The sequence below is a fragment of the Oncorhynchus gorbuscha genome, linkage group LG10, assembly GCF_021184085.1.
Source record: "Oncorhynchus gorbuscha isolate QuinsamMale2020 ecotype Even-year linkage group LG10, OgorEven_v1.0, whole genome shotgun sequence".
Taxonomy (NCBI): Eukaryota; Metazoa; Chordata; class Actinopteri; order Salmoniformes; family Salmonidae; genus Oncorhynchus; species Oncorhynchus gorbuscha.
This window is the reverse complement of record NC_060182.1, coordinates 99,756,199-99,774,706: the sequence shown is the minus strand read 5'-3', so window position 1 is coordinate 99,774,706 and position 18,508 is coordinate 99,756,199. Positions and strand designations below refer to the sequence as shown.

Sequence of the window (18,508 nt, the reverse complement as noted above, 5' to 3'; positions counted from 1 at the left end):
TCCATATTAATCCCCAGGAAGAGTAGCTGCTGCCTTGGCAGGAACTAACGGGGATCCATAATAAACCCCAGGAAGAGTAGCTGCTGCCTTGACAGGAACTAATGGGGATCCATAATAAAACCCAGGAAGAGTAGCTGCTGCCTTGGCAGGAACTAATGGGGATCAGTAATAAACCCCAGGAAGAGTAGCAGCTGCCTTGGCAGGAAGTAATGGGGATCCATAATAAACCCCAGGAAGAGTAGCTGCTGCCTTGGCAACAGGAACTAATGGGCATCCATATTAAACCCCAGGAGGAGTAGCTGCTGCCTTGGCAACAGGAACTAATGGGGATCCATAATAAACCCCAGGAAGAGTAGCTGCTGCCTTGGCAGGGACTAATGGGGATCCATAATAAACCCCAGGAAGAGTAGCTGATGCCTTGGCAGGAACTAATGGGGATCCATAATAAACCCCAGGAAGAGTAGCTGCTGCCTTGGCAGGAACTAATGGGGATCCATAATAAAACCCAGGAAGAGTAGCTGCTGCCTTGGCAGGAACTAATGGGGATCAGTAATAAACCCCAGGAAGAGTAGCAGCTGCCTTGGCAGGAAGTAATGGGGATCCATAATAAACCCCAGGAAGAGTAGCTGCTGCCTTGGCAACAGGAACTAATGGGCATCCATATTAAACCCCAGGAAGAGTAGCTGCTGCCTTGGCAACAGGAACTAATGGGGATCCATAATAAACCCCAGGAAGAGTAGCTGCTGCCTTGGCAGGGACTAATGGGGATCCATAATAAACCCCAGGAAGAGTAGCTGCTGCCTTGGCAGGAACTAATGGGGATCCATAATAAACCCCAGGAAGAGTAGCTGCTGCCTTGACAGGAACTAATGGGGATCCATAATAAAACCCAGGAAGAGTAGCTGCTGCCTTGGCAGGAACTAATGGGGATCAGTAATAAACCCCAGCAAGAGTAGCAGCTGCCTTGGCAGGAAGTAATGGGGATCCATAATAAACCCCAGGAAGAGTAGCTGCTGCCTTGGCAACAGGAACTAATGGGCATCCATATTAAACCCCAGGAAGAGTAGCTGCTGCCTTGGCAGGAACTAATGGGGATCCATAATAAACCCAGGAAGAGTAGCTGCTGCCTTGGCAGGAACTAATGGGGATCCATAATAAACCCCAGGAAGAGTAGCTGCTGCCTTGGCAGGAACTAATGGAGATCCATAATAAACCCCAGGAAGAGTAGCTGCTGCCTTGGCAGGAACTAATGGGGATCCATAATAAACCCCAGGAAGAGTAGCTGCTGCCTTGGCAACAGGAACTAATGGGGATCCATAATAAACCCCGGAAGAGTAGCTGCTGCCTTGACAGGAACTAATGGGGATCCATATTAAACCCCAGGAAGAGTAGCTGCTGCCTTGGCAGGAATTAATGGGGATCCATAATAAACCCCAGGAAGAGTAGCTGCTGCCTTGGCAGGAACTAATGGGGATCAGTAATAAACCCCAGCAAGAGTAGCAGCTGCCTTGGCAGGAAGTAATGGGGATCCATAATAAACCCCAGGAAGAGTAGCTGCTGCCTTGGCAACAGGAACTAATGGGCATCCATATTAAACCCCAGGAAGAGTAGCTGCTGCCTTGGCAGGAACTAATGGGGATCCATAATAAACCCAGGAAGAGTAGCTGCTGCCTTGGCAGGAACTAATGGGGATCCATAATAAACCCCAGGAAGAGTAGCTGCTGCCTTGGCAGGAACTAATGGAGATCCATAATAAACCCCAGGAAGAGTAGCTGCTGCCTTGGCAGGAACTAATGGGGATCCATAATAAACCCCAGGAAGAGTAGCTGCTGCCTTGGCAACAGGAACTAATGGGGATCCATAATAAACCCCGGAAGAGTAGCTGCTGCCTTGACAGGAACTAATGGGGATCCATATTAAACCCCAGGAAGAGTAGCTGCTGCCTTGGCAGGAATTAATGGGGATCCATAATAAACCCCAGGAAGAGTAGCTGCTGCCTTGGCAGGAACTAAAGGGGATCCATAATAAACCCCCAGGAAGAGTAGCTGCTGCTTTGGCAGGAACTAATGGGGATCCATAATAAACCCCCAGGAAGAGTAGCTGCTGCCTTGGCAGGAACTAACGGGGATCCATAATAAACCCCAGGAAGAGTAGCTGCTGCCTTGGCAGGAACTAATGGGGATCCATAATAAACCCCAGGAAGAGTAGCTGCTGCCTTGGCAGGAACTAATGGGATCCATAATAAACCCTAGGAAGAGTAGCTGCTGCCTTGGCAGGAACTAATGGGGATCCATAATAAACCCCAGGGAGAGTAGCTGCTGCCTTGGCAGGAACTAATGGGGGTCCATAATAAACCCCAGGAAGAGTAGCTACTGCCTTGGCAGGAACTAATGGGGATCCATAATAAACCCCAGGAAGAGTAGCTGCTGCCTTGACAGGAACTAATGGGGATCCATAATAAAACCCAGGAAGAGTAGCTGCTGCCTTGGCAGGAACTAATGGGGATCAGTAATAAACCCCAGGAAGAGTAGCAGCTGCCTTGGCAGGAAGTAATGGGGATCCATAATAAACCCCAGGAAGAGTAGCTGCTGCCTTGGCAACAGGAACTAATGGGCATCCATATTAAACCCCAGGAAGAGTAGCTGCTGCTTTGGCAACAGGGACTAATGGGGATCCATAATAAACCCCAGGAAGAGTAGCTGCTGCTTTGGCAGGAACTAATGGGGATCCATAATAAACCCCAGGAAGAGTAGCTGCTGCCTTGGCAGCAACATATTTATTCATAAAAAAAAAAAAATGGTAACCTTTATTTAACTAGGTAAGTCAGTTAAAACAAATTCTTATTTACAATGACGGCCTAGGAACAGTGGGTAAATAACTAATACAAATACAATTATTAAACTCTAACTTTTTAAAAGTAAATATTGGCCTCATGGTGAAACCCTTATTGACTGAAGACATTTCAGCTTTTCATTTAAATTTAATGTTGAAAAACATACCTGTGGCCAGTGACCCAAAAAATCGTAAGTTTTCGGATTTTTAAATGAATGTTGTAACACACCTCAAAATATGTCCCTTTGGCAACGGACATGTCAGTATACATGCTGTCAGTATACATGCTGTCAGTATAGTGATGTAGGTCTTTACAGGCAACGGGCATGCTGTCAGTATACATGCTGTCAGTATACATGCTGTCAGTATACATGCTGTCAGTATACATGCTGTCAGTATACATGCTGTCAGTATACATGCTGTCAGTATACATGCTGTCAGTATACATGCTGTCAGTATACATGCTAGTATACATGCTGTCAGTATACATGCTGTCAGTATACATGCTGTCAGTATACATGCTGTCAGTATACATGCTGTCAGTATACATGCTGTCAGTATAGTGATGTAGGTCTTTACAGGCAACGGGCATGCTGTCAGTATAGTGATGTAGGTCTTTACAGGCAACGGGCATGCTGTCAGTATAGTGATGTAGGTCTTTACAGGCAACGGGCATGCTGTCAGTATAGTGATGTAGGTCTTTACAGGCAACGGGCATGCTGTCAGTATAGTGATGTAGGTCTTTACAGGCAACGGGCATGCTGTCAGTATAGTGATGTAGGTCTTTACAGGCAACGGGCATGCTGTCAGTATAGTGATGTAGGTCTTTACAGGCAACGGGCATGCTGTCAGTATAGTGATGTAGGTCTTTACAGGCAACGGGCATGCTGTCAGTATAGTGATGTAGGTCTTTACAGGCAACGGACATGTCAGTATACATGCTGTCAGTATACATGCTGTCAGTATACATGCTGTCAGTATAGTGATGTAGGTCTTTACAGGCAACGGGCATGCTGTCAGTATACATGCTGTCAGTATACATGCTGTCAGTATACATGCTGTCAGTATACATGCTGTCAGTATACATGCTGTCAGTATACATGCTAGTATACATGCTGTCAGTATACATGCTGTCAGTATACATGCTGTCAGTATACATGCTGTCAGTGTACATGCTAGTATACATGCTGTCAGTATACATGCTGTCAGTATACATGCTGTCAGTATAGTGATGTAGGTCTTTACAGGCAACGGGCATGCTGTCAGTATAGTGATGTAGGTCTTTACAGGCAACGGACATGTCAGTATACATGCTGTCAGTATACATGCTGTCAGTATACATGCTGTCAGTATAGTGATGTAGGTCTTTACAGGCAACGGGCATGCTGTCAGTATACATGCTGTCAGTATACATGCTGTCAGTATACATGCTGTCAGTATACATGCTGTCAGTATACATGCTAGTATACATGCTGTCAGTATACATGCTGTCAGTATACATGCTGTCAGTATACATGCTGTCGGTGTACATGCTAGTATACATGCTGTCAGTATACATGCTGTCAGTATACATGCTGTCAGTATAGTGATGTAGGTCTTTACAGGCAACGGGCATGCTGTCAGTATAGTGATGTAGGTCTTTACAGGCAACGGGCATGCTGTCAGTATAGTGATGTAGGTCTTTACAGGCAACGGGCATGCTGTCAGTATAGTGATGTAGGTCTTTACAGGCAACGGGCATGCTGTCAGTATAGTGATGTAGGTCTTTACAGGCAACGGGCATGCTGTCAGTATAGTGATGTAGGTCTTTACAGGCAACGGGCATGCTGTCAGTATAGTGATGTAGGTCTTTACAGGCAACGGGCATGCTGTCAGTATAGTGATGTAGGTCTTTACAGGCAACGGGCATGCTGTCAGTATAGTGATATAGGTTTTTACAGGCAACGGGCATGCTGTCAGTATAGTGATGTAGGTCTTTACAGGCAACGGGCATGCTGTCAGTATAGTGATGTAGGTCTTTACAGGCAACGGGCATGCTGTCAGTATAGTGATGTAGGTCTTTACAGGCAACGGGCATGCTGTCAGTATAGTGATGTAGGTCTTTACAGGCAACGGGCATGCTGTCAGTATAGTGATGTAGGTCTTTACAGGCAACGGGCATGCTGTCAGTATAGTGATGTAGGTCTTTACAGGCAACGGGCATGCTGTCAGTATAGTGATATAGGTTTTTACAGGCAACGGGCATGCTGTCAGTATAGTGATGTAGGTCTTTACATGTTGTAAACATGACATTCTTAAATGCATCGTAATCCATGTTTCCCCCATGGTGATGTGTAGGCTCAGCGTTTCCCTATTGTTCACACCACAGCTGGTAGAAGAAACGTCTGCAGTCCCACAAAATGGTGTTTATCTCCCTACCAGACACCCTGCTGATAGACTACCAGTTCACCTTCAGTCTGTCTCAGGAGGACGGCCGCTGTTCTAACATGTAGCTGTGTTTATCTCCCTACCAGACACCCTGCTGATAGACTACCAGTTCACCTTCAGTCTGTCTCAGGAGGACGACCGCTGTTCTAACATGTAGCTGTGTTTATCTCCCTACCAGACACCCTGCTGATAGACTACCAGTTCACCTTCAGTCTGTCTCAGGAGGACGACCGCTACTACACCGCCATCAACTTTGTAGCCACACCTGAGGAGGTAGGACCACACCCATACTGCTGGGGTCAGGGGTCAGGCCACGCCTGAGGAGGTAGGACCACACCCACACTGCTGGGGTCAGGGGTCAGGCCACGCCTGAGGAGGTAGGACCACACCCACACTGCTGGGGTCAGGGGTCAGACCACGCCCCAGTAAGTAGGACCACACCCACACTGCTGGGGTCAGAGGTCAGGCCACGCCCGAGGAGGTAGGACCACACCCACACTGCTGGGGTCAGGGGTCAGACCATGCCCGAGGAGGTAGGACCACACCCACACTGCTGGGGTCAGGGGTCAGACCACGCCCCAGTAAGTAGGACCACACCCACACTGCTGGGGTCAGGGGTCAGGCCATGCCTGAGGAGGTAGGACCACACCCACACTGCTGGGGTCAGAGGTCAGGGGTCAGGCCATGCCCGAGGAGGTAGGACCACACCCACACTGCTGAGGTCAGGGGTCAGGCCATGCCTGAGGAGGTAGGACCACACCCACACTGCTGAGGTCAGGGGTCAGGCCATGCCTGAGGAGGTAGGACCACACCCACACTGCTGGGGTCAGGGGTCAGACCACACCCGAGGAGTTAGGACCACTCCCACACTGCTGGGGTCAGGCCACGCCCGAGGAGGTAGGACTACACCACACTGCTGGGTTCAGGGTTAGTAGGTCAGCAGTTAGACCACGCCCATGGAGGTTGAGTTTAAACATACTTTTTGTACAGTTGGAAGTTTACATACACCTACATTTAAACTCAGTTTTTCACAATCCCTGACATTTAATCCTAGTAAATTTTCCCTGTCTTAGGTCAGTTAGGATCACCACTTTATTTTAAGAATGTGAAATGTCAGAATAATAGTTGAGAGAGAATGATTTATTTCAGCTTTTATTTATTTCATCACATTCCCAGTGGGTCAGAAGTTTACATACACTCATTTAGTATTTGGTAGCATTGCCTTTAAATTGTTTAACTTGAGTCAATCGTTTTGGGTAGCCTTCCACAAGCTTCCCACAATAAGTTGGGTGAATTATGGCCCATTCCTCCTGACAGAGCTGGTGTAACTGAGTCAGGTTTGTAAGTCTCCTTGCTTCCACACGCTTTTTCAGTTCTGCCCACACATATTCTATAGGATTGAGGTCAGGACTTTGTGATGGCAACTCCAATACCTTGACTTTGTTGTCCTTAAGCTATTTTGCCACAACTTTGAAAGTATGCTTGGGGTCATTGTCCATCTGGAAGACCCATTTGCGAACAACCTTTAACTTCCTGACTGATGTCTTGAGATGTTCCTTCAATAAATCCACATAATTTTCCATGCTGCCATCTATTTTGTGAAGTGCACCAGTCCCTCTTGCAGCAAAGCACCACCACAACCACACAGCGACAGCGAGCCACACAGCGAGCCACACAGCAAGCCACACAGCGACAGCGAGCCACACAGCGAGCCACACAGCGACAGCGAGCCACACAGCGAGTCGCACAGCGACAGCGAGCCACACAGCGAGTCACACAGCGAGTCGCACAGCGACAGCGAGCCACACAGCGAGTCGCACAGCGACAGCGAGCCACACAGCGAGTCGCACAGCGAGCCACACAGCGACAGCGAGCCACACAGCGAGCCACACAGCGACAGCGAGCCACACAGCGAGTCGCACAGCGACAGCGAGCCACACAGCGAGTCGCACAGCGAGCCACACAGCGACAGCGAGTCGCACAGCGAGCCACACAGCGACAGCGGGTCGCACAGCGAGCCACACAGCGACAGCGGGTCGCACAGCGAGCCACACAGCGACAGCGGGTCACACAGCGAGCCACACAGCGACATCGAGCCACACAGCGAGCCACACAGCACACAGCGAGCCACACAGCGAGCCACACACCGAGCCACACAGCACACAGCGAGCCACACAGCGACAGCGAGCCACAGCGAGTCACACAGCGAGCCACAGCGAGTCACACAGCGAGCCACATAGCGAGCCACACAGCGAGTCGCACAGCGAGCCACACTGCGACAGTGAGCCACACAGCGAGCCACACAGCACACAGCGAGCCACACAGCGATAGCGAGCCACACGGCGACAGCGAGCCACACAGCGAGCCACACAGTGACAGCGAGCCACACAGCGAGCCACACAGCGACAGCGAGCCACACAGCACACAGCGAGCCACACAGCGAGCCACACAGCGAGCCACACAGCGAGTCACACAGCGAGTCACACAGCGAGCCACACAGCGAGCCACACAGCGAGCCACACAGCGAGCCACACAGCGAGCCACACAGCGAGCCACACAGCCACACAGCGAGCCACACAGCCACACAGCGAGCCACACAGTGAGCCACACAGCCACACAGCGAGCCACACAGCGACAGCGAGCCACACAGCGAGCCACACAGCGAGCCACACAGCCACACAGCGAGCCACACAGTGAGCCACACAGCGAGCCACACAGCGAGCCACACAGCGAGCCACACAGCGAGCCACACAGCCACACAGCGAGCCACACAGTGAGCCACACAGCGAGCCACACAGTGAGCCACACAGCGAGCCACACAGTGAGCCACACAGCCACACAGCGAGCCACACAGCGAGCCACACAGCCACACAGTGAGCCACACAGCGAGCCACACAGCCACACAGTGAGCCACACAGCGAGCCACACAGCGAGCCACACAGCGAGCCACACAGCGAGCCACACAGCGAGGTAATTGCAGACACCTGTGGTAAATTAAAGTACGTCTGGCTGCGTCATCTATTATTTACCAATGTAATGTACAGAACCGTTTTCCCTTATGTATACCACAGGTATGACAAAACATTTATTTTTACTCTCCTAATTACGTTGGTAAGCAGCTTGTAATAGCAGTAAGGCACCTCAGGGTATGTGGTATACAGTGCATTTGGAAAGTATTCCGACCCCTTGACTTTTACCACATTTTGTTCTGTTACAGCCTTATTCTAATTTTTAAAAATTTTTAAACAGGTTTTTAGAAATGTTTGCAAATGTATAAAAAACAGAAATACTATTTAAATAAGTATTTAGACCCTTTGCTATGAGACTCGAAATTAAGCTCAGGTGCATCCTGTTTCCATTGATCATCCTTAAGATGTTTTTACAATTGATTGGAGTCCACTTGTGGTAAATTCAATTGATTGGACATGATTCGGAAAGGCACACACCTGTCTATATAAGGTCCCACAGTTGACAGTGCCTGTCTGATCACCCAGACAGGATTGTGTCGAAGCACAGATCTGAGGAAGGGTACCAAAACATGTCTGCAGCATTGAAGGTCCCCAAGAACACAGTGGCCTCCATCATTCTTAACTGGAAGACGTCTGGAACCACAAAGACTCTTCCTGGAGATGGAGAATGACCTTGGTCAGGGAGGTGACCAAGAACCCAATGGTCACTCTAGCTCCAGAGTTACTCTGCAGAGATGGGAGAACCTTCCAGAAGGACCACCATCTCTGCAGCACTTCACCAATCAGGCCTTTATGGTAGAAGTAAAAAGGCACATGACAACTGAAACAACCACATTTAAAACACAAGGACAATATTACACAGATAAGCTAACAGTTACAGAAATCAGGAATGCAGTTTGAGTCTATCTATATGAGCTACTGTGTCCCACACACCACCACCTGTTATGTTGGGCAAAACTGACCAAAACAAAAAATGTTTTTCTGACTATTTAAGGAAATACAGACATGCACCCCATTACTACAAGACAAAACAGTTCATTCAAACCTGATTGTCTTGTATCGTGACTTTACTTTCATTAATCTGATGACTGTTATTTATTTAATCCACTAACTAGGTTTAATTGTTATCCGATTTAAATTATGTGTCATGTAACAATGAACTCATTAGAAATTTGGGGCACCACGGGAAGAGGTTGTTTAAAGATTCTCCTGAATTAAACTCCTAGAAGGTATATATCTATTTCATCAATAAACATTAATCTTATAAATCATTACCTCGTATCATTATCATTATTCTGAACAGTCGTAACCTTCTTGGATCTGCAAATAACCCAGCCTTACTTATGATTCAGTACCACACCAATTGGTTGAATGATTTATTTACTAGCTTATTAAAAGGATAAAACAGGTGATTTGAGACTCGTAGTAGAATGGGATGGTTTGCAGCTTCGTATGATGGTCCCAATTCGATTCTCAGCATTGATTGTCTACACCTCGTGATGATTATTCAGGGTTCAGGATCCAGACCACTTTACACGCACAGCAGCAACCTGGCAATGTTCTGGTCTGGTATGTTAATTCTTAGCAAGTCCTTTTAAGCAGTCTTGTCGAAAAGGACGGTTCCATCACACTGACACTCTCTTCTGACCTCACTCGGGGCGTGGCTACTTAATGTGCAAAGAATATGATTGGAAGTTATATCTTATGACTCATCACATTCGCATCTTAACAGAAATACTTTCATCATTGTTCATATCACATAGACAACTTGACAGATAAAGGGGTATCCTTTCCCAGTGACAGTATTTCATCCATACACTTTTTAATGATATCACAAAATAAGAAACCATATGACATTAGTTTTCTACATCTCCCCACTGAAATTCCCCAAATTCTTTGTTAGAATTGTTCTTCCATTATCCACTTTTTTGGATGTTAAAGGTTTGGAAGGGCAACAGTCTGGAGACAAAATACATTATTTTAGTCCAATATTGGAGGGTAGAGAGAGAAAGTTTCCCCCTCTAGAGATTTACAGCAGGGTGTGAATGGTGACCACCCAGAAGCTCCCCCTCTCCTCTCTATGTACAGTAACACATTGTCCTCCTCCTCCTCATCAGACTAGAATAGATGTATTGACATGTACAGTAACACATTGTCCTCCTCCTCCTCCTCCTCATCAGACTAGAATAGATGTATTGACATGTACAGTAACACATTGTCCTCCTCCTACTCCTCCTCATCAGACTAGAATAGATGTATTGACATGTACAGTAACACATTGTCCTCCTCCTCTACTCCTCCTCCTTCCTCTCCTCCTCCTCCTCCTCCTCTCCTCCGCAGCAGAATCGTGATCTGGTTGTGTTCATCAACGCCTCCAAGAACTTCAACCTCAACATCACCTGGGCCGCCAGCTTCACAGGTAACACCTTAACACACCTTCACAGGTAACACCTTAACACACCTTCACAGGTAACACCTTAACATACCTTCACAGGTAACACCTTAACACACCTTAACACACCTTCACAGGTAACACCTTAACATACTTTCACAGGTAACACCTTAACACACCTTCACAGGTTACACCTTAACACACCTTCACAGGTTACACCTTAACACACCTTCACAGGTAACACCTTAACACACCTTCACAGGTAACACCTTAACACACCTTCACAGGTTACACCTTAACACACCTTCACAGGTAACACCTTAACACACCTTCACAGGTAACACTTTAACACACCTTCACAGGTAACACCTTAACACACCTTCACAGGTAACACCTTAACACACCTTCACAGGTTACACCTTAACACACCTTCACAGGTTACACCTTAACACACCTTCACAAGTAACACCTTAACCCACCTTCACAGGTAACACCTTAACACACCTTCACAGGTAACACTTTAACACACCTTCACAGGTAACGCCTTAACACACCTTCACAGGTAACGCCTTAACACACCTTCACAGGTAACGCCTTAACACACCTTCACAGGTAACACCTTAACACACCTTCACAGGTAACACCTTAACACACCTTCACAGGTTACACCTTAACACACCTTCACAGGTAACACCTTAACACACCTTCACAGATAACACTTTAACACACCTTCACAGGTAACACCTTAACACAACTTCACAGGTAACGCTCCTTTTTCGCTCCATAGTTAAAAAAAAACATGTATGTTCACACTGTTTTCAATCTCACCCCTTGGAGCCAGTATGAGAGAACATACTTTAACTAAATCTCGTCTATCACCCTCTCCCTCAGTAGGTACCCAAACGGGCGAGGAGATCCCCATTGTCTCCAGGAGTAACATCAAGGAGTTTAAAGACAGTTTCTCCAACGAGAACTTTGACTTCCGCAACAACCCAAACATCACCTTCTTCGTCTATGTCAGCAACTTCACCTGGCCCATCAAGATACAAGTAGGTTATATGAGATATGAGATGCACATACACACACAAACACACACACATGCACGTCAACACACACATGCACATGCACGTAAACACACACATGCACATGCACGTAAACACACACATGCACATGCATGCACACACGTGCGCACACCTCATCTCAGCTGTCCATCAAAGATGATTCCGACAATGCTTCTGTTGTGGATGGGGGTAGGGGTTGGGTTGTGATGGGAGGTAGGGGTTGGAATGGGAGGTAGGGGATGGGTTGGGTTGGGAGGTAGGGGATGGAATGGGAGGTAGGGGATGGAATGGGAGGTAGGGGATGGAATGGGAGGTAGGGGATGGAATGGGAGGTAGAGGATGGAATGGGAGGTAGGGGATGGAATGGGAGGTAGAGGTTGGGTTGGGATGGGAGGTAGGGGTTGGAATGGGAGGTAGAGGTTGGAATAGGAGGTAGAGGATGGAATGGGAGGTAGAGGATGGAATGGGAGGTAGGGGATGGAATGGGAGGTAGAGGATGGAATGGGAGGTAGAGGATGGAATGGGAGGTAGGGGTTGGGTTGGGATGGGAGGTAGAGGATGGAATGGGAGGTAGAGGATGGAATGGGAGGTAGAGGATGGAATGGGAGGTAGGGAATGGAATGGGAGGTAGAGGATGGAATGGGAGGTAGAGGATGGAATGGGAGGTAGAGGATGGAATGGGAGGTAGGGGATGGAATGGGAGGTAGAGGATGGAATGGGAGGTAGAGGATGGAATGGGAGGTAGGGGATGGAATGGGAGGTAGAGGATGGAATGGGAGGTAGGGGATGGAATGGGAGGTAGGGGATGGAATGGGAGGTAGGGGATGGAATGGGAGGTAGGGGATGGAATGGGAGGTAGGGGATGGAATGGGAGGTAGAGGATGGGATGGGAGGTAGAGGATGGGATGGGAGGTAGAGGATGGGATGGGAGGTAGAGGATGGAATGGGAGGTAGACGATGGAATGGGAGGTAGAGGATGGAATGGGAGGTAGAGGATGGAATGGGAGGTAGGGGATGGAATGGGAGGTAGGGGATGGAATGGGAGGTAGGGGTTGGAATGGAAGGTAGGGGATGGAATGGGAGGTAGGGGATGGAATGGGAGGCAGGGGATGGAATGGGAGGCAGGGGATGGAATGGGAGGCAGGGGATGGAATGGGAGGCAGGGGATGGAATGGGAGGTAGGGGATGGAATGGGAGGTAGGGGATGGAATGGGAGGTAGGGGATGGAATGGGAGGTAGGGGATGGAATGGGAGGTAGGGGATGGAATGGGAGGTAGGGGATGGAATGGGAGGTGGAGGGGATGGAATGGGAGGTAGGGGCTGGAGGGGGATGTCAGAGTGCTAGGGTTTCTATGCTGGAGGGGGGTCCGAGTGCTAGGGTTTCTAGGCTGGAGGGGGGGTGTCAGAGTGCTAGGGTTTCTAGGCTGGAGGGGGGATGTCACAACGCTTCAGCAAATCTTGAATATATTATTTTCTGACCTTTTAAAGACAGTGTTGTGTACTGCAATCTTGGTGTGGGTCTTGAGGTCTCTGAGCCGCGAAGCAGCTTAACAATCTGCATATTTGGAGCTGTGGAAGGGATGCACACTGGGATTCTGGCAGGGTGTTTTCAGTGAGCCAATAGAGCATTACCCTGGCAACTGACAGGATGGAGATGGCTCTGCTGTTACCACACTAGATCATTACCCTGGCAACTGACAGGATGGAGATGGCTCTGCTGTTATCACACTAGAGCATTACCCTGGCAACTGACAGGATGGAGATGGCTCTGCTGTTACCACACTAGATCATTACCCTGGCAACTGACAGGATGGAGATGGCTCTACCACACTAGATCATTACCCTGGCAACTGACAGGATGGAGATGGCTCTGCTGTTATCACACTAGAGCATTACCCTGGCAACTGACAGGATGGAGATGGCTCTGCTGTTACCACACTAGATCATTACCCTGGCAACGGAGATGGCTCTGCTGTTACCACACTAGAGCATTACCCTGGCAACTGACAGGATGGAGATGGCTCTGCTGTTACCACACTAGAGCATTACCCTGGCAACTGACAGGATGGAGATGGCTCTGCTGTTACCACACTAGATCATTACCCTGGCAACGGAGATGGCTCTGCTGTTACCACACTAGAGCATTACCCTGGCAACTGACAGGATGGAGATGGCTCTGCTGTTACCACACTAGATCATTACCCTGGCAACTGACAGGATGGAGATGGCTCTGCTGTTACCACACTAGAGCATTACCCTGGCAACTGACAGGATGGAGATGGCTCTGCTGTTACCACACTAGAGCATTACCCTGGCAACTGACAGGATGGAGATGGCTCTACCACACTAGATCATTACCCTGGCAACTGACAGGATGGAGATGGCTCTGCTGTTACCACACTAGAGCATTACCCTGGCAACTGACAGGATGGAGATGGCTCTACCACACTAGATCATTACCCTGGCAACTGACAGGATGGAGATGGCTCTGCTGTTACCACACTAGAGCATTACCCTGGCAACTGACAGGATGGAGATGGCTCTACCACACTAGATCATTACCCTGGCAACTGACAGGATGGAGATGGCTCTGCTGTTACCACACTAGAGCATTACCCTGGCAACTGACAGGATGGAGATGGCTCTGCTGTTACCACACTAGATCATTACCCTGGCAACGGAGATGGCTCTGCTGTTATCACACTAGAGCATTACCCTGGCAACTGACAGGATGGAGATGGCTCTGCTGTTACCACACTAGATCATTACCCTGGCAACTGACAGGATGGAGATGGCTCTGCTGTTACCACACTAGATCATTACCCTGGCAACTGACAGGATGGAGATGGCTCTGCTGTTACCACACTAGAGCATTACCCTGGCAACTGACAGGATGGAGATGGCTCTGCTGTTATCACACTAGAGCATTACCCTGGCAACTGACATGATGGAGATGGCTCTACCACACTAGATCATTACCCTGGCAACTGACAGGATGGAGATGGCTCTGCTGTTACCACACTAGAGCATTACCCTGGCACCTGACAGGATGGAGATGGCTCTGCTGTTACCACACTAGAGCATTACCCTGGCACCTTATTGTTGGAGATGATTACAGTATTGGCATCGTTCCATTCATGATTTGACAATGAGGTGCAAGCAACGCATGAGGAGTTATCCCCTTCAGTGCTAGGGTCTCTAGGCTGGAGGGGGGTGTCAGAGTGCTAGGGTCTCTAGGCTGGAGGAGGGGGGGTGTCAGAGTGCTAGTGTCTCTAGGCTGGAGGGGGGGGGGTGTCAGAGTGCTAGGGTCTCTAGGCTGGAGGGGGGGTGTCAGAGTGCTAGGGTCTCTAGGCTGGAGGGGGGGGGTGTCAGAGTGCTAGGGTCTCTAGGCTGGAGGGGGGTGTCAGAGTGCTAGGGTCTCTAGGCTGGAGGGGGGTGGTGTCAGAGTGCTAGGGTCTCTAGGCTGGAGGGGGGATGTCAGAGTGCAAGGGTCTCTAGGCTGGAGGGGGGTCATAGTGCTAGGGTCTCTAGGCTGGAGGGGGGGTGTCAGAGTGCTAGGGTCTCTAGGCTGGAGGGGGGTGTCAGAGTGCTAGGGTCTCTAGGCTGGAGGGGGGTGTCAGAGTACTAGGGTCTCTAGGCTGGAGGGGGATGTCAGAGTGCTAGGGTCTCTAGGCTGGAGGGAAGGGGGTGTCAGAGTGCTAGGGTCTCTAGGCTGGAGGGGGGGTGTCAGAGTGCTAGGGTCTCTAGGCTGGAGGGGGTGTCAGAGTGCTAGGGTCTCTAGGCTGGAGGGGGGTGTCAGAGTGCTAGGGTCTCTAGGCTGGAGGGGGTGGGTGTCAGAGTGCTAGGGTCTCTAGGCTGGAGGGGGGTGTCAGAGTGCTAGGGTCTCTAGGCTGGAGGGGGGTGTCAGAGTGCTAGGGTCTCTAGGCTGGAGGGGGGTGTCGGAGTGCTAGGGTCTCTAGGCTGGAGGGGGGTGTCAGAGTGCTAGGGTCTCTAGGCTGGAGGGGGGTGTCAGAGTGCTAGGGTCTCTAGGCTGGAGGGGGGTGTCAGAGTGCTAGGGTCTCTAGGCTGGAGGGTGGGATGTCAGAGTACTAGGGTCTCTAGGCTGGAGGGGGGATGTCAGAGTGCTAGGGTCTCTAGGCTGGAGGGGGGGGGGTGTCAGAGTGCTAGGGTCTCTATGCTCTATACCATATTAACAATGTACAGGGATACTGGAGTGATGGAGGTAGATATGTAGAGGGGGAAGGTGACTATATACAGGGTCAGTACCATATTAACAATGTACAGGGATACTGGAGTGATGGAGGTAGATATGTATAGGGGGAAGGAGACAGGGATACTGGAGTGATGGAGGTAGATATGTATAGGGGTAAGGAGACAGGGATACTGGAGTGATGGAGGTAGATATGTATAGGGGAAGGGACAGGGATACTGGAGTGATGGAGGTAGATATGTATAGGGGGAAGGAGACAGGGATACTGGAGTGATGGAGGTAGATATGTATAGGGGGAAGGAGACAGGGATACTGGAGTGATGGAGGTAGATATGTATAGGGGGAAGGAGACAGGGATACTGGAGTGATGGAGGTAGATATGTATAGGGGGAAGGAGACAGGGATACTGGAGTGATGGAGGTAGATATGTATAGGGGGAAGGAGACAGGGATACTGGAGTGATGGAGGTAGATATGTATAGGGGGAAGGGATACTGGACAGGGATACTGGTGTGATGGAGGTAGATATGTATAGGGGTAAGGAGGGGATACTGGAGTGATGGAGGTAGATATGTATAGGGGGAAGGAGACAGGGATACTGGAGTGATGGAGGTAGATATGTATAGGGGGAAGGAGACAGGGATACTGGAGTGATGGAGGTAGATATGTATAGGGGGAAGGAGACAGGGATACTGGAGTGATGGAGGTAGATATGTATAGGGGGAAGGGGACAGGGATACTGTAGTGATGGAGGTAGATATGTATAGGGGGAAGGAGACAGGGATACTGGAGTGATGGAGGTAGATATGTATAGGGGGAAGGAGACAGGGATACTGGAGTGATGGAGGTAGATATGTATAGGGGGAAGGAGACAGGGATACTGGAGTGATGGAGGTAGATATGTATAGGGGAAGGAGACAGGGATACTGGAGTGATGGAGGTAGATATGTATAGGGGGAAGGAGACAGGGATACTGGAGTGATGGAGGTAGATATGTATAGGGGGAAGGAGACAGGGATACTGGAGTGATGGAGGTAGATATGTATAGGGGGAAGGGGACAGGGATACTGGAGTGATGGAGGTAGATATGTATAGGGGGAAGGGGACAGGGATACTGGAGTGATGGAGGTAGATATGTATAGGGGGAAGGGGACAGGGATACTGGAGTGATGGAGGTAGATATGTATAGGGGGAAGGGGACAGGGATACTGGAGTGATGGAGGTAGATATGTATAGGGGGAAGGGGACAGGGATACTGGAGTGATGGAGGTAGATATGTATAGGGGGAAGGAGACAGGGATACTGGAGTGATGGAGGTAGATATGTATAGGGGGAAGGGGACAGGGATAGTGGAGTGATGGAGGTAGATATGTATAGGGGGAAGGAGACAGGGATACTGGAGTGATGGAGGTAGATATATATAGGGGGAAGGGGACAGGGATACTGGAGTGATGGAGGTAGATATGTATAGGGGGAAGGAGACAGGGATACTGGAGTGATGGAGGTAGATATGTATAGGGGGAAGGGGACAGGGATACTGGAGTGATGGAGGTAGATATGTATAGGGGTAAGGGGACAGGGATACTGGAGTGATGGAGGTAGATATGTATAGGGGGAAGGAGACAGGGATACTGGAGTGATGGAGGTAGATATGTATAGGGGGAAGGAGACAGGGATACTGGAGTGATGGAGATAGATATGTATAGGGGGAAGGAGACAGGGATACTGGAGTGATGGAGGTAGATATATATAGGGAGAAGGGGACAGGGATACTGGGGTGGTGGAGGTAGATATGTATAGGGGGAAGGAGACAGGGATACTGGAGTGATGGAGGTAGATATGTATAGGGGTAAGGGGACAGGGATACTGGAGTGATGGAGGTAGATATGTATAGGGGTAAGGGGACAGGGATACTGGAGTGATGGAGGTAGATATGTATAGGGATAAGGTGACTATATACAGGGTCAGTACCATATTAACAATGTACAGGGATACTGGAGTGATAGATCTGTGTCTGGTAGCTCTGTGTGTGGTAGCTCTGTGTGTGGTATCTCTGTGTGTGGTAGCCCTGTGTGTGGTAGCTCTGTGTGTGGTAGCTCTATGTGTGTTAACTCTGTGTGTGGTAGCTCTGTGTGTAGTAGCTCTGTGTGTGGTAGCCCTGTGATAGCTCAGTGTGTGATAGCTCAGTGTGTGGGAGCCCTGTGATAGCTCAGTGTGTGATAGCTCTGTGTGTGGTAGCCCTGTGATAGCTCAGTGTGTGATAGCTCAGTGTGTGGGAGCCCTGTGATAGCTCTGTGTGTGGTAGCCCTGTGATAGCTCTGTGTGTGGTAGCCCTGTGATAGCTCTGTGATAGCTCTGTGTGTGGTAGCCCTGTGATAGCTCTGTGTGTGGGAGCCCTGTGATAGCTCTGTGTGTGGTAGCCCTGTGATAGCTCTGTGTGTGGTAGCCCTGTGATAGCTCTGTGATAGCTCTGTGTGTGGTAGCCCTGTGATAGCTCTGTGTGTGGGAGCCCTGTGATAGCTCTGTGTGTGGTAGCTCTGTGTGTGGTAGCCCTGTGATAGCTCTGTGTGTGGTAGCTCTGTGATAGCTCTGTGTGTGGTAGCTCTGTGTGTGGTAGC

At 49.4% G+C, this 18,508-nt stretch overlaps 1 protein-coding gene across 5 annotated transcripts in view; it reads left to right on the top strand.

Moving 5' to 3' along the window:
• The window catches only part of atrn (attractin), a 258,397-nt gene that overhangs the window by 99,312 nt on the left and 140,577 nt on the right, over window positions 1-18,508 (top strand). For 2 of the 5 annotated variants that reach the window (XM_046367620.1, XM_046367615.1), the window contains exons 22-24: window positions 5,438-5,532; window positions 10,569-10,647; window positions 11,512-11,669. In XM_046367620.1, coding sequence (XP_046223576.1) covers window positions 5,438-5,532; window positions 10,569-10,647; window positions 11,512-11,669 — 332 coding nt within the window. The remainder of the gene's footprint in view (window positions 1-5,437; window positions 5,533-10,568; window positions 10,648-11,511; window positions 11,670-18,508) is intronic. The other 3 variants (XM_046367619.1, XM_046367616.1, XM_046367618.1) reach the window with 3 other exon arrangements.